At 49.5% G+C, this 15,982-nt stretch overlaps 1 protein-coding gene across 1 annotated transcript in view; it reads right to left on the reverse strand.

Moving 5' to 3' along the window:
• LOC148506333 (uncharacterized) overlaps positions 1–15,615 on the reverse strand; it is a 34,139-nt gene extending 18,524 nt beyond the window's left edge. Inside the window, exons 1-2 of the mRNA XM_088446826.1 lie at positions 15,552–15,615; positions 4,587–4,712 (exon numbers count right to left, since the gene is read on the reverse strand). Coding sequence (XP_088302952.1) covers positions 4,587–4,712; positions 15,552–15,608 — 183 coding nt within the window. The 5' untranslated portion in view covers positions 15,609–15,615. The remainder of the gene's footprint in view (positions 1–4,586; positions 4,713–15,551) is intronic.
• Positions 15,616–15,982: the final 367 nt, after the last annotated feature.

Consider the following 15,982-nt stretch of genomic DNA (forward strand, 5'->3'; position numbering starts at 1 on the left):
AGCATTGAAGGAACCTCCGCCATGGCGCTCTGCTCCCTGCGGTCCTAATCCGTGCCGCGGTAGGACAGTCACTTTTTCAGGGACGAGGTTGGGACAATTGGCAGGAGTGTTATTGTCATAATAAATTTTTGTGAAAAAATATATATAGATTTTATTTTAATTAATATTGTAAGTGTCTGTGCTTGTGTCTTGTGGGTGTTTTACTGCTATTTTCTAGGACAAAACATTATTAGGAGCTATGGGGGTCATTCAGACCCGCTTGTGAGCGTCAGGACGCTCGCAAGCGGGTCGATGTTCCCCACTGCGCATGCGCATGACGGAGGGAGCTCCGTCGTGCGCATGCGCGAGACCCGGGGAGCGACGGGCTTTCCATCGCTCCGGGGTCTCGCACCAAAGGGGGCGTGCTGTCGATGTTGATTGACAGCATGCCCCCTTTGGTGGGCGTGCCGGGGGCGTGCCTGCCAGACGGAGGCGTTCCCATGGGAACGCCTACCGTCTCAAGCCGGCTCCACTGACAACACTAGTGATGTCAGTGGGAGTGATTTTGGCTCTTATAGAGCCAAAATCACTCCATGGCTTGTGGCAGGGAGACCCTACCGCAGGGTCTCCGTCGCAAGTCCGATGGTCGCGATGGTCAAGACCATCGCGACCATCTTTTTGGCCGCTCGCATATGCTGTGGGTGGTCATCCACAGCTATACGAGCGGCCAGGAGGCCACTCTATTTTCATGGAGGAGGGCCCTGATTCAGAGCGAGCGCTCTGGTCAGAGCGTTCAGCTCTGAATCAGGCCCTATGCTTGTTTGTTTAGTGTGAGATGCTCAGTAGATGATATCATTATGCATCTAGCTGGGGACAGTTGGTACAAAGTAATGTTCTGCAAATCTCTAGATGTTGCTAAACGAGTCACGTTCAAATTATTAGGACATTATGTGAAGAGGCCGCTCAGTAAAAGAGGAACTGTGAGACTGACTATTCCACAAGTCATACATGATTAATCGATTCGCCATAAATACCTTTCTGACTGTCTGGTGTTATGTTCCCAGGTGACAGAAAACCAGGGGCCTCATTCACTACGGATTGCATCTGCGATTGCAATAGCGATTACGCACGCAGTCTCACTGCGATAGTGTGCTGATCCATTGCGATCACTATGCCGTCGCAGCACAACATAAGGACGCCCACTTTACCTTACACACATCCGTAATCCTTAGCAAGGCTGCAAAACCATCGATAACATCGATTATCATCGCAGCCTCACGCACACTTGCACAAGGTCTGACCTTACGCAGGAATTGCTAACCTCATCGCATGCTGTGAGTACTCAAGCTGCGTATGGCGTCGCAGTTGGATAATTTATGCACGCCCCTGTAACTGCGTTCGGACGCACTGGCATGCCTGTGTTTCGCTGACCACCCCCTCATCACCACCCTCAAACGGTACTTCCTGTCAGTCACTCTAATAATAATAATAATAATAATAATAATAATAATAATACTAATAATATACTGGCCCTGTCTTTCATCCAGTTACAGAATATTGATTAATTTACTCACACCCCCCAGAAAATGAGGGGTGCTGCTGTACCGTAATTCACATTGCAATTGAACTGAGGGCCTGATTCAGAGCCGCTCGTAAGCGGCCGCTCGTTCGCTCCGAGCGATGTTCGCACAACTGCGCATGCGTATGGGTTGTAATTCGCATGCGCCAACCAGTCATTGCGGTCGGAAATCGAGCGCTCGCAAAATAGCGAGTGCCTGCTAATTTGAGTGACAGTGTGAGGCGTTTGTGGGTGGTAACAGGGGAAGGTGCTTGAAAACGGGGAGTGGTGATCCGAACGCAGGCGTGCCTAAAGGTCAAAACGGGCGTTTTAAGGGAGTGCATATTTAACAAAGCAGCGCCATCGACCACGTCACTTGGTTGTCTCTTAGCCTGAACTGTTCGCATGATTGCGGTAGGATAAACCTACCACAAGCACTGCGAGCAGTTCAGATGCCTTTCGATGTACTCGATTAATCAAATAAATAGCGGAGATGACGTAGGATGCGAGCGGCCAGGGGGCGTCTTTACAAAATAGCGAGCGCATGTTTCGTTCGCTCGCTCAGACATAGAGGCGTCAACAGACCGCAAAGAGCGAGCGCTCAATTTAAATAGCCGGCCCCTTTTTCTGACCGAGCGAGCGCAAATAGCGTCCGGCTCTGAATCAGGCCCTGAGTTCTAACCACCAACCACGTCCTGGCGCCTTTGCTCGTACTGACTGGACAGGCAGCATTCCTATTAATACTGGTTCATACCACAAAATGGCCGCCCCACTGTGTGCCGCTGATGAAGGGTCATTAAATACAGATGAAAGAAGATGGAGCAGAACTAACGCTTTGTAACCAGGAAGCCTGTGTTAATCAACGTGAAATTTTGGATTTATAAACGCTGATTTGTTTTACATATCCATTCCAATTATTTATCATACTGACATTTATTTTCCCAGTTACTTTAAAACTAAAGGTGATGGGAACTCTCACGAATGTGCTTTATATTCTGTGAGGAGAAACAGGAACCTCACTGCGGTAACAAACATTGAAACCAACAACTTTAATAGTGATCTTAAAGGGGAACTCTCATTGTATCTCCCAAATGTCTCGATATAGGTGGGATAGGGCTTATTTGAGAGCTCGAGAGCTCTGCCCCACCATTAAGGGGTTGCATACTGCTTCAATGTAGGGCCGGCTGGCCATCTGACACGTCTGGAAAATGCCAGATGGGCCAGTCCGGCGACCTGAAAACATGGCCGAGCAGCTCAGCTGGCAAGCTGAGGAATTCAGCAAACTGACAGGCCACTCCCCCGTGACTCATAGGCACACCCCATTTTCACACGTGCGCCTACGGTGCACACTAACTATGCCGGGCCTGATCCGTGGCCCCAGTATGTCCCTCCTTCAATGACATCTTTTAAGCCCAAATATTTGTATTTGTTAATATGAAATGGTACCTCAGAGCTGTAGTATAGAGGGTACGGCAATGCATGGTCTCCTGTATAGTAATAATATTGCTTAATTAGGCTGCTATGGGTCACAGACACTGTTAGGGGATTGTCTGCCTGCCATATTCTACTCTAAACTCCATTTAGTGCTACCTTCTCTTCAGGTGTTAGGCCTTAAGGATTAAACACAGGCTGCTCTAAACGGTATGCAGTCGGGATGCCGACGGTCTAAATGCCGGTCGTCGGCATCCCGACTGTCTAATCCCGGCAAGTGTCTAATGACAGGCGTCGGAATCCCGACGCCTGTCATTAGACCTACGCCGGGAGCCCGGGAGGACCGATCGAATCTAAGTCAGGCGCCGGGTGGGGACAGGCGAGTGGGGGAGGGGAGGGTTAGGTTAGGGGCTCCCGGGGGGGACTTAGGGTTAGGCACCCCTCCTGGGAGGTTAGGGTTAGGCTAGGGGAAGGGAGGGTTAGGCACCTCCCGGAGGAGATTAGGGTAAGGCACCCCCGCGGGAGACTTAGGGTTAGGCAGCCCCCCTGGGAGGTTAGGGTTAGGCTAGGGGAAGGGAGGGTTAGGCACCTCCCGGAGGAGATTAGGGTAAGGCACCCCCGCGGGAGACTTAGGGTTAGGCAGCCCCCCTGGGAGGTTAGGGTTAGGCTAGGGGAAGGGAGGGTTAAGGTCTGGCACCCCCGGGAGGAGATTAGGGTAAGGCACCCCCGCGGGAGATTTAGGGTTAGGCTGCGGGTAAGGGGGGGTTAGGCTTAGGCACTTAGAGGCGGGTTAGGTTTAGGGACTAGGGGGTGAAGTTAGGGTTAGGCACCCCTAAGGGAGGGTTAGGGTGAGGGGAGGTTAGATTAGTAAATAGAAAAAATACGTACCTGTCGGGATCTTCACTGCCGGGCTTCCGCTGTCGGGATTTGATGCGGCCTTGGGTAAATCATACTGATTCCGCTCTAAACATACTGCAGCAGCTTGGTGGCGAGGTCACAGATCTAGGGGTCTATTCATGTAAAACATAAAGTGGCTGCTGAAAAATATCACTATACATCGATTTTGCATCACATCGACGCGATATACAGTATAGTGGTGTTTAGTAGCCATTCATGTATACTTACCTGTCCGGCGTCTTCTGGCGGTATCCGCGTTCCATAGGTCTGTATTCTTACTGCGCATGCACCGGCGTCCAAGAGCAGCAGGTCAAGTCAGACCTGCTGCAAAGGACGCTGGGAAATGGGGGCGGAGCCAGGGCTCGGTGTCGGGCAGACAGCAGGGAAGTAGGCAGCTTCCCTGCCCTGTTGGGCTTACAGTACAGACTGCGCCATCCACAGATGCTGAGCTTTCCGTTCCCTTTTTGAATTGCACTCACCATACAAAAGTATGGTGATGCGATTCATACACGAAGCGGGGGCGCCACTGGAGAAGGAATTGCCCAAAGCAGTGTAAAGCCCTGTTTTCAGCTAAGCAGGGCTTTTCCCTGCTTTATGAATAGACCCCACAGTACTGATTAGCGCTGCTAATTATCAATGGATGATGAAGAGCGTAGGAGCCAGCTCTGTGGGTGCTGGGGGTTAGCACCCTGACTATTTGTGATGCCACTTGTCCACATACCTGTGTGCCCGAGGTCTCTTGCGGTGTTGACGACTGAAGAGGGGTCTTATGAGCCTGGGCATTCCTGGGCTGCGGTGCGTTTGGCGGGGCTCCAAAGATCTGCGCGGTAACATTGGTCAAGTAGACCTGCAAAATAAAATATTAAATAATGATCATGACGGACACAATGAAATACACGGGGGCCTAAGTTGTACCTTTTCAGCACTGGATGGGATCACCCACTCACCATTATGTGCCCCTACAGGCTGCAAGTTCCATTTCATTCTGTTACACTTTATACCTAACTGATCACATATTGCAGTATGTACAGAATAAGCCAAGCACGACCCCCGACTCCCCGAGACAGGTTATCGGGCACCATGAGAGGTTGTGGAATAGTGAATGACATTGACGACCATGTAGGATTATGTATGAGGTCATCGTCTGACAGCGCTAGTAGATCTGGTGGGTTTTTCCGATTGGCGGAGCAATAAATTAAATAACAGCGATAACGATGATTGTATTTTCCACCCAAATGGCATCATGATGGATCATCTACATATCACTGCTGTGCTCATCTGATAAACTCATGTATCTCGCTGGGAACTGAGTGGCTGGAAACGGGGAGCGTTCCTTGCTGATTCTACCCCTAAACCTCTATTCCAACTGCCCCTAATCCTGCCCCTGCCAAGCTATTTAACCACATTCTGGGTCTGAAGCCGAGTCACCCGCAGACACGGTCGCGGCTGCAAATGTATGCTCAATCCTTAGCCGATCATTCAAACCTGAGACGCGCACTTGCAGCATCTTACGCCTGTGGAAATCCGTCTCGGTGCATCATTCGGACCATCGGACGCACCACTGAAACTTGCACCTGTCCTATTGCAGGTGCAGCTTCCCCATCTAAGTATGGCGTCCTGTGTGAGCAGTTGTGCGTCTTTAGACGCAGCCGCTACCAGCGCCACGCCCGCGTCTGCCTAGCCACGCCCCCTGTTACCTCCCAGAAACGCCCACTAAAAGGTTCTGTGTCTCGGTGCAATAACAATCAGGTAACATGCGCAGGGCGACTCCGATGCATGCGTAGTACTTAAAACATCGGCCAACTGCGCTCATATCGGCATAGCGTGCAGCTCACTATCAGGCCCTTTATGTTGTCCTTTTGTGTAGCACTGCTCTACTATTCCACAGATAAAATACAAAACATTTACATAAAAGTTATGCAACAATTGGGAGCATAAAACTAACACATAATAAAAATAGTACAGACAAGGGCGATGGAGGGATTGGCAGAGAACTAATGCTGCCCATCGACTAGAAGACAGGCAAAAGACTGCACGATTATAGACATTGTAATTGTGTAGTCGTTTGTCTGTTTATTATGTGATCTGCCTACACTGAAGGAGCAGTCGTCAGTGTAGGAACATCAATCATCTGCTAACATGCTGTCACCAGGTTGACCAACATGTTTTCACGATGATAGATGGTCTAAAACGACCAGCGGGCATGCGCATCGCTGGTCGTTTTAGACATTTTAGTGATCGATCTTCAAACGATTAATGAACGATTGAACGATAACGACGTTGTTATCGTTCAATCGCTCAATTTAATCACCTAGTGGATGGGCACCTTTAGCATCTGAATTTGATTTCCCAATGGTAGCTCTAGAAGCTAATACAGTCAGGCTGTCAATCATTAGGACAAAACTGCTGCAGTTCAAAAATGTGTACAGTACTAGTTGAATTAAATTACTCCATCACACACTAAGGGGTAAGTTTTACTAAAGGTCGATTTAATGGTCGATTTGAAGTGTGATTTAGCTCACCTCAAACCGACTCAAATCACATTGTGACAACCCCGTTTTTTTTTTACCAGATTTACTAATGGTCGATTTGTTTTGTGATTTGCAAAACAAATTGGATTTGATTCGGTTTTGAACAGTGATGTTCATGTACAAATCGAACGGCAAATCCCACTTCAAACCAAACTGCATTGAACAACTTCGTGCTTTCACTTTCAGCATAAGCAGTTAGTTCTCACACAGATACATGCAGACATCAGTGAGATGCCTGCATGTATCTGACTATAACAAGCAAACAAATAGTTAAAAGGTAAAAAAATAATTGACGTGAGGTCCACCCCCAAAACACAACCAACCCAGTCCTGGTTGATTAAGTACAGGGAAAAAATTGCGTAGGGTCTCCCTGTACTTAGTTCAACCAGCACTGGGCTTTGGGAACCAGTCCTGGTTCTGGAATTACAGGGAAAAAAATTTCGTAGGGTCTCCCTGTAATTCACAGAACCAGCCCTGGACCCTTTATAGCGGGGGGCTGATGCCACAGCCAGAGGAGCCCTATCACCGGGCCCCCCAGCCGCAGCATCAGCCCTGACCACTAGTCAGCCCAGGCCAGGGATCCCTGGGGAGTTGGGGACCCCTCCAATAAAAGGGTCCCCATCTCCAGGGCAACCCTAGCCTAGGCTGATAGCCCGGGGCTATCCCCGCCACCCCTGGGCGGTGGGTGGCTGGTTTGATTGTGTCAAACTAGTGTAAAAAAAAGAATATGTTTAACATTGTCTTGACAGTAGAACTGCAGGTCCCAGCAAGCCTCCCCCGCATGCTGGTACTTGGAGAACCACAAGTACCAGCATGCGGGGCATTAAGGGCCCACTGGGACCTGTAGTTCACCTGTAAAGAAATGTTGAAAGAAAAACACACACATTCACAGTATAAGTTTAATAAACATGCATGCACTCACACATGTACACATACTCACCTATGTATCCCTGTAGCATCGGTCCCCTTCTCCAGTAGAAAATTCATTGGGTACCTGTCGGAAAAAAAACATACTCACCATCTCCTATGCGTGGTTCTGTCCTCTTTGGTCCACAGTAGGCATCCATGGGTGTGGGTAAAATAACAAACTGAAAAACACGACCCTCGCAATAAGTAATAACCATCCTGGTTAGGATGGTTATTACTTCCCAAATGAAGAGCTCAGACGCGGCTTCCTCCTTTGAAGGTCCATGTCTGAGCGTTCATTGGCTCAGAGAGGTCAGCCCCCGCCTCTCTCAGCCAATGAATGGCTCTTTCCAGTGAACTCAATGGAGAGCCGCAGGGTAACTAAAGTTTATACTACGGTTCCCATCATTGAGTTCAATGGAAGGGAGCCGTTCATTGGCTGAGGCGGGGGCTGACCTCTCTCAGCCAATGAATGCTCAGACATGGACTTTCAAAGGAGGAAGCCGCGTCTGAGCACTTCATTCGGGAAGTAATAACCATCCTGGTTAGGATGGTTATTACTTAGTGCGAGGGTCGCGTTTTCCATTTATTTATTTTAAGAAGACCATGGATGTCTACTGGATAAGGGGCCCACTCCAGGTAACGTAGGTGAGTATGTGTGAATGTGTATGTATGGATTAAAACTTTACTGTGTACAGTGTGTGCGTGTGTTTATTTCAATATTTATTTAACTGCAGGTCCGAGTGGGCCCTTAATACCCTGCATGCTGGTACTTGTGGTTCTCCAAGTACCAGCATGCGGGGGAGGCTTGCTGGAACCTGCAGTTCTACTGTAAAGACAGGGGTGGTGGGGATAGCCCCGGGCTATCAGCCTAGGCTAGGGGTGCCCTGGAGAGGGGAACCCCTTTATTGGAGGGGTCCCCAACTCCCCAGGGATCCCTGGCCTGGGCAGACTAGCGGTCAGGGGTGATGCTCCGGCTGGGGGGCCCGGTGATAGGGCTCCCCTGGCTGTGGCATCAGTCCCCCGCTAGAAAGGGTCCAGGGCTGGTTCTGTGAATTACAGGGAGACCCTAAGCACATTTTTCCCTGTAATTCCAGAACCAGGACTGGTTCCCATAGCCCAGTGCTGGTTGTATTAACTACAGTGGAACCCTGCGTATTTTTTTCCCTGTACTTAGTCAACCAGGACTGGGTTTGAAAAGTCTGGGGCTGGTCATTTTTTTTTTTAAATGAAACTCTTTATTTGCTTTTTACAGTCAGATACATGCAGGCATCTCACTGATGTCTGCATGTATCTGTGTTTATTAGACCTACTCATGCTCAAATCAAAAGCATGAAGCAGGTCTATTAATTTCAGGACTTGAAGTTCGATTTGAAGTCCGATTTTGAGTTCGATTTCAAATCGAATGATAGTAAATAAGGGTTTTGTGTGTTGGTCTATGTAAAAGTATCAATGTTTTCCCGATGTTCGATTTGAGGGCCTGATTGAGAGCCGGACGCTCTGACAGAGCACTCGCTCTCAATCAGGGCTGGCCTTCTGGTTTTTTAGAGCGGCCTCCTGGCCGCTCGCATAGCTATGGGTGACCACCCACAGCTATAGTGAGCGGCCAGGAAGATGGTCACGATGGTCAAGACCATCGCGACCATTGTGCTTGCGACGAGACCCTTGTGGGAGGGTCTCGTTGCCGCAAGCCCCAGAGAGATTTCGGCTCTAACAGAGCTGAAATCTTTCCCACTGACATCACTCGTGATGTCAGTGGGTCCACCCCCAAACGGAGGCGTTCACATGGGAACGCCTCCGTTTGGGCAGCCACTCCCCTGGCCCGCCCACCAAAGGGGGCATGCTGTTACTCAACATCGACAGCACACCCCCTTTGGTACGAGACCCGGAGCGTCGGTTTGCCTGTCGCTATCCGAGTCTCGCGCATGCGCATGATGGAGCCGCCTCCGTCGTGCGCATGCGCACTGGGCCACCACTGACCCGCTTGCGAGCGCATAGTGCTCGGGAGCGGGTCTGAATCAGGCCCTGAGGTTAATTTGACTACAACTCGATTTGATATTTGATTTTACATTCGATTTGGCCTTTAGTAAATACCCAAATGCAAAATCGAATACAAATCAAATGAATATCGCACCTCACATCACTCAAAATGCCAAATTTACCGCTAAAGATGCAAAGCCCAGAAAATGCAAGTACAAGTGATTTTCTGGGCTTTGCATCTTATGTCATAAGACAAATCTACAAAGCGTCTGTATGAAAACTGAAAAATGTGAATGCTACACAGAAAAAAGGTGTAACAGGAAACTTAGTCAACTTTAAGTGTCAGAGGGGGGTGATTCAGCATCGGCCAGAATTGCACAGCTGCACTCAGGCAGCTTTGGAATTCCGCCCTTGCAAATATGCAAATGCAGCAAGAGGTGTATGACACCCCCTGCTGCATTTGTGATCCTAGCACTGCAATCGAGGTCACAGGCTGGGATCACCGTTGACAATCGATGGTCATGATGGTGGACGGCGTTGGTCCTCCGGCCAGCTGTGTAAGCCTCAGCTTACTCAAGCTGGACTGCTTGCAAGGCCAGGAAACTTCGTCCATCGACGCAGCCCTTGGCCTTGCCACTTCCGGAAAACGGGGTGGACACGCCCCCGTTTCTGGGAACGCCATCCGCCCCTTAAATGACTCTGCCTGCCAATCAGGCACAGGCATCAAAGGGGCTGCATGCATTTATGCAGGACACATTCTGTACACTTGCAGAATGGGTCCTGCGAGTGTGCAGAATGGGTCCTGCGTAATAAGCCTTGCACACAAGTTCAGCATTGCAGTTGTGTGCAATGCTGAATCAGCCCCAGAGACAGTTGTAGAAGAGATTGCTGGTATATTGACACAAGTGCCACAAGACATTTCAGTTGCAATTAAGAGTGGTTCACTACAATAAGCATGTGTGATCCTATAACTGTCAGATGAATAGGATATAAAGTACTTATAGCTACAAAAGTTGGGAGAGTAGAAAGGATTTAAAGTCCAGTTCACAGAAGGAAAGTGTGACATGCAAAACAAAAGAGGGACTGTAATAGCAACAGGTACTTTTTGCCAATAACTGTATGTCCTTGACACAGAGCAGTATTATACGATGATGAGTTTTGACTCACAGACTATTGAAGATTAGGTCATGCTGGATATGACAGCATCCAGAATCTTCTTGACGGGATGGTTACAGGAATATCTGTAAGCCACACGAAAAGGCCAGTATGTGAGAGCTGTATAATAGGCAATCAAAGCCGGTGTCCCTTCCCAAATTCAGTAAGCAAAAGAAGCCAATTAGCCAATAATCCTGGGAGACATAACTGGAAAGTAGGGATGTGCGCCGGACCATTTTTGCCGGATTTGGATTTGGATTTGGTTCTAATTCGTCGTCCGGCTTTGGATTTGGATTTGGATTTGCCAAACTGCGGTGACTGGCTTTGGATTTGGATTTGGATTTGGATTTTTTTACAAAAATTGACAAAAAAAGCTAAAATCACATAAATTGGTCTTTTTTTTCTTCCTAGAGTATTATTAACCTCAATAACATTAATTTCCAGTCAATTTAGACCATATCACAGCTTATAATATTGTTTTCAACATTATTGGCCAAAGGTTGCAGTGAGCTGACTGGTTACTAAGCGACAAAGCAGCGGCACAACGACACAGACACCACAGTATAAAGCACATCTATGACACATTGCCACACAGCAGTGGCAGAAATGAAAAGTAGTGCACCCACCCAGTGGGGTACGGCCAGCAGAGTCACAGTACTTGTTTACAAAGTGGGCTACGGCCCTAGGAGTCACAGTGCACAATCTTATTAGCATTACACCGCACATAGGGCCTGATTCACATTACACCATAAAGTAGTGTCTCTTATTTATGTTACGACACACAGTAGTGCCCCTTTTACACAATGCCCACAGTAGTGACCCTTTTACACAATGCCCACAGTAGCGGTGTCCCTTACACAATGTCCCCCAGCAGTGGTGCCCCCTATGCAGTCCCCTTAGTAGTACGGTCCACTATGCAGTGCCCCCAGTTGAATGCTCCCCAGTAGTATGCCCCCCATTAGCAGGCCCCCCCAGTAGTATGTCCCCCATTAGCAGGCCCCCCCAGTAGTATGCCCCCCATTAGCATGCCACCCAGTAGTATGCCCCCCCAGTAGTATGGCTCCCCCAGTAGTAGGCTGCCCCAGTAGCAGGCCCCCCCAGTAGTAGGCTGCTCCAGTAGTAGCCCCCCCTGTAGTATGGGCCCCCCCTGTAGTATGGCCCCCCCTGTAGTAGGCCCCCCCAGTAGTATGGCCCCCCCCAGTAGCAGGCCCCTCAGTAGTATGGCCCCCCCAGTAGCAGACCCCCCCAGTAGTATAGCCCCCCCCAGTAGCAGGCCCCTCTGTAGTATGGCCCCCCCAGTAGTATAGCCCTGCCCAGTAGCAGACCCCCCCCAGTAGTGCAGACCCCCCCAGTAGTATAGCCCCCCCCCCAGTAGCAGGCCCCTCTGTAGTATGGCCCCCCAATAGTGCAGATCCCCCCCAGTAGTATGGCCCCCCCAGTAGCAGACCCCCCCCCCAGTAGTATAGCCCCCCCCAGTAGCAGGCCCCTCTGTAGTATGGCCCCCCCAGTAGTATTGCCTCCCCCAGTAGCAGACCCCCCCCAGTAGTGCAGACCCCCCCCCAGTAGTATAGCCCCCCCAGTAGCAGGCCCCTCTGTAGTATGGCCCCCCCAGTAGTATAGCCCCCCCCCAGTAGCAGACCCCCCCAGTAGTGCAGACCCCCCCCCCCAGTAGCGCCCCCGGACCTTTGACAAGTAAAAAAATAAAAAAAATAAAACTTACCTGTATCCCCGCTCCCGCGCCGTCCGCTCTGTCACACGCTGAGGAGGGAGCCGGAAGACGGAGCTCATGTGTGAGCTCCAGCCGGCTCCCTCCGTGCAGCAGCCAATGAGAGTCTGTGTGACTCTCATTGGCTGCTGTAACAAACACACAGCTGCCGCTGGCGGCTGTGTGTCTGTGTCTGTGTAGGGCAGAGCGCTATCACTGCGCTCTGCCCTACACGCGAGGAGACCTGATGTCGGATTCTCTAGTGAGAATCCGACATCAGGCGGCCGCCGTTCGGCCCCGAACGGGGATCCGAGTCAGGCGGTGAACACCCGAACAGGGTTCGGGTGGACTCGGATCCCCAATGTTCGGAGCGGTTCGGATTCCACAGAATCCGAACCGCTCATCTCTACTGGAAAGCAGTTTAGAAAATATTAAGATACTTAAAAGGTTCATCTTCTTTGAAGTTGGAATTTACCAAGTCTGGAAATTCTACATTAAAATCAGTCTGTGACGCCCGTTGGGCAACAATGGAGGATGATCATCATTAAATATATAGGATATCTATTTATACTGCAACAGTAAGCTGGTCAAGTAGGAAACAAGCCACTATAGCCCTTTCTACCACTGAGGCGGAATATATGGCACTAACAGAATCAGCTAAGGAAGCATTACACCTTAAAGAGACTTTGGACCTCATTTAGAGTCGGTCGTTGCGGCTGCATGGTCGTAAGGTAAAAGAGGCCGTAGAGCTTAAGGTTGACCATACCCTCTCTTAAGCACTACGATCAAGTCAGTGTAAAAACCTCCCATGTCACATGTGCCATGACACTACTTAGTTAATTATGCACTCCCATAAAACGCCGTTTGCATAGTCAGGCACGCCTGCGTTCGGATCTCCACTCCCCCGTTCACAAGCACCTTCCCCTGTTACCACCCACAAACGCCTCATCCTGTCACTCCAACTAACAACCTGGCCAAGTTATGCATGCGCAGTTTAGCGAACATCGGTGGCGTACGACCGTGCGACCGCAACGACCGACTCTGAATGAGGTCCTTTATGTGAACTAAGTCTTGTAAACAAGGATGACACCTTCAACATGAAATGTGACAATAGAGGTGCAATTAATCTGTCTTATATCACTAAGCACTATGGAAGTTCCAAGCACATTGCAATCAAACACCACTTTACTTGTGAGCCGATAGAGAGTGGATCTGTTGCTGTGGTCCATAGAGCAAGTGAGAAGAATCCTGCTGATATGGTCACTAAAGGGATTATACGTCACAGCTGTTAGTCTTCTTTCTACAGAAATGTGGACTAGAATATACTTTAACATCTTTTCATTTCATTTTTAGGCTGCTGCAAAGAAGCCCATCTACCGTATATGTTTGTGTAACATGGGCTTGCAAGGAGGGGGTGTATATGGAGTGCGCCGTGGCAGGATGGTGCCGCACATGCACACTAACACTGTCAGCGGCCATCTTGGTAAAGGACAGATGCTTCCATTAAAGGGACATCATGGAGGTAGCACACTCCATATACCAACAAAATAAAGGCATTTACATTACAGCACTTACATTGCAACATATTTAAGGTCACCTATACCCTGGGTCCCCTCAGTTCATCTACAGATAACTTTGTTAATAAACATCTGAAGGCTGGTTCCGGGAGCAGAGATTAGGGCCCGTTACCAGGTATGGGGGAAGACTGTGGCAGGAGAACGATAGCTGTAAGTCCTGAAGGTGTTGACATAAAACATTGCACCATCCATAACTAAATGGTTCCTCTTTCTAATGAAAGTACTACTAATGATTGGCAGATGGACCCATCTCCAGCATTTTAAAGCACAAAAGTCCCACCCACAGCCTCACACCCCAATCCACCTCATCATGGGCATAATTCAGAGGTTGACGCTGTGCGGATCGGTGATGCGTCTTCGGTCGCGGCGGATCTGAGTGCATATGCTAAAGTCCCTATCTTTCAGTACTGACACAGGGGGTCATTCAGACCCACTCGCAAGCGGCAGTACGCTCGCAAGTGGGTCGATGTTCCCCACTGCGCATGCGCACGACGGAGGGAGCCCCGTCATGCGCATGCGCGAGACCCGGACTGCGACAGCCAAGCTGTCGCTCCGGGTCTCATACCAAAGGAGGCGTGCTGTCGATGTTGATTGACAGCACGCCCCCTTTGGAGGGCGTGCCGGGGGCGTGCCTGCCAGATGGAGGCGTTCCCATGGGAACGCCTACCGTCTGAAGCCGGCCCCACTGACATCACTAGTGATGTCAGTGGGAGTGATTTTGGCTCTGATAGAGCCAAAATCACTCCAGGGCTTGTGGCAGGGAGACCCTACCGCAGGGTCTCCGTCGCAAGTCCGATGGTCGCGATGGTCAAGACCATCGCGACCATCTTTTTGGACGCTCGTATATGCTGTGGGTGGTGACCCACAGCTATACGAGCGTCCAGGAGGACGCTCCATTTTAATGGAGGAGGGCCCTGATTCAGAGCGAGCGCTCTGGTCAGACCGTCCGGCTCTGAATCAGGCCCACAGACTGCACAAAATGTTCCTATTTTTCCATCTCTCACATGACATTTACCATCTATCGGCTCTATGAGCTATAACTGAACCAGAGGTGCACGCAAAGCCGATGCTTACAGATCTGAGCTTATATTTTATACCGTACAAGCGTATGAGTCCTACTGTACACGCGCCAAGTTAGATCACCAACAGCGGTCGCAATTAGGACTTGGATGCAGTGTGCGACAGTTAGGGTGCGTTTGTGGGAGGTAACGGGGGTGGCGAACCAAGCCCAGACGTGTTGTGACCGCTTTGGGGGCGTGTCCGAGTCTGCAAATTCGTGGTAGAAACTTCGCCCGCTTACTTGTGATGGACATTCTAAGTGACCAAGCGGCGTATTCGAGACGGCACTAGTGGGGGTCTCAGTATAATACCTGCGGCTGCGACAATGCATATTTTCACACAACCGCTGCGTACAGAATCGCAGCTGCTATGGGACTTGCGTTCACCTCTGAATCAGGCCCTGATTGAGTAGGAGTTTTTACATTGCAAATTTTCTTATCATATAAAGAAAATATAACATGATGCTTGTAGTTCTCCCTGAGACACTATTGTGTATTACGCGGTTATATGTATCGGCGCAGTAGCACATTTTATGCCAGAAACCATTTTGTTGAGACCAACATATATTGCGCAGTACTATATCATTGACATCGGTCCAGGCCCAGTGAGCTTACAATCTAAATTTTCTATCAAACACAGTAGGGACCATTTCTGCCAGCAGCCAATGAACCTGCCAGTCTGTTTTTGGACTTTTGGGAGGCAGTCTATGTGAGTACATAGCCCTGCGTTACCCTCATCCGTCCCCCTTTTCCCATCATATATATGAACCTCACCATAGCACTCTGCACGGCCTGGTAGACCCGGGGGAGATGTCTCTGCAGAAAGTCCATGGCAGTCTCAGGTCCCTGGGCTCCTCTCAATCACCTGTCTCTTCGTCTCGGTCTATCTGCTTCTGTTTTACACGACTGCTCTGGGGGGAAGTGACCATAAAACCACATGCCATGTACACATATCTTTTTATATTACTCCTTGTAGATTATATACTTCCTCCTAGGTCACCATAACTCTTTCACTGCCAGAGACAGGAACCCGAAATGCAGAAGCACCACAGCTGGGGTACTGGTGAGCTCATGTAACCCCATGAGAACTGGAAACTGCAGGTGCATTTTTGTTTCTAAATATTCAAAGTTCTTCCAAGGTATGGAAACTTTATATGTACAAAGCTGTTTAGTTAAATGCATTTCATAATGGTGCCAAACTCATT

The sequence above is a fragment of the Taudactylus pleione genome, unplaced genomic scaffold (genome assembly GCF_031769625.1).
Source record: "Taudactylus pleione unplaced genomic scaffold, aTauple2 ptg000407l, whole genome shotgun sequence".
In the NCBI taxonomy this organism is placed as follows: domain Eukaryota; kingdom Metazoa; phylum Chordata; class Amphibia; order Anura; family Myobatrachidae; genus Taudactylus; species Taudactylus pleione.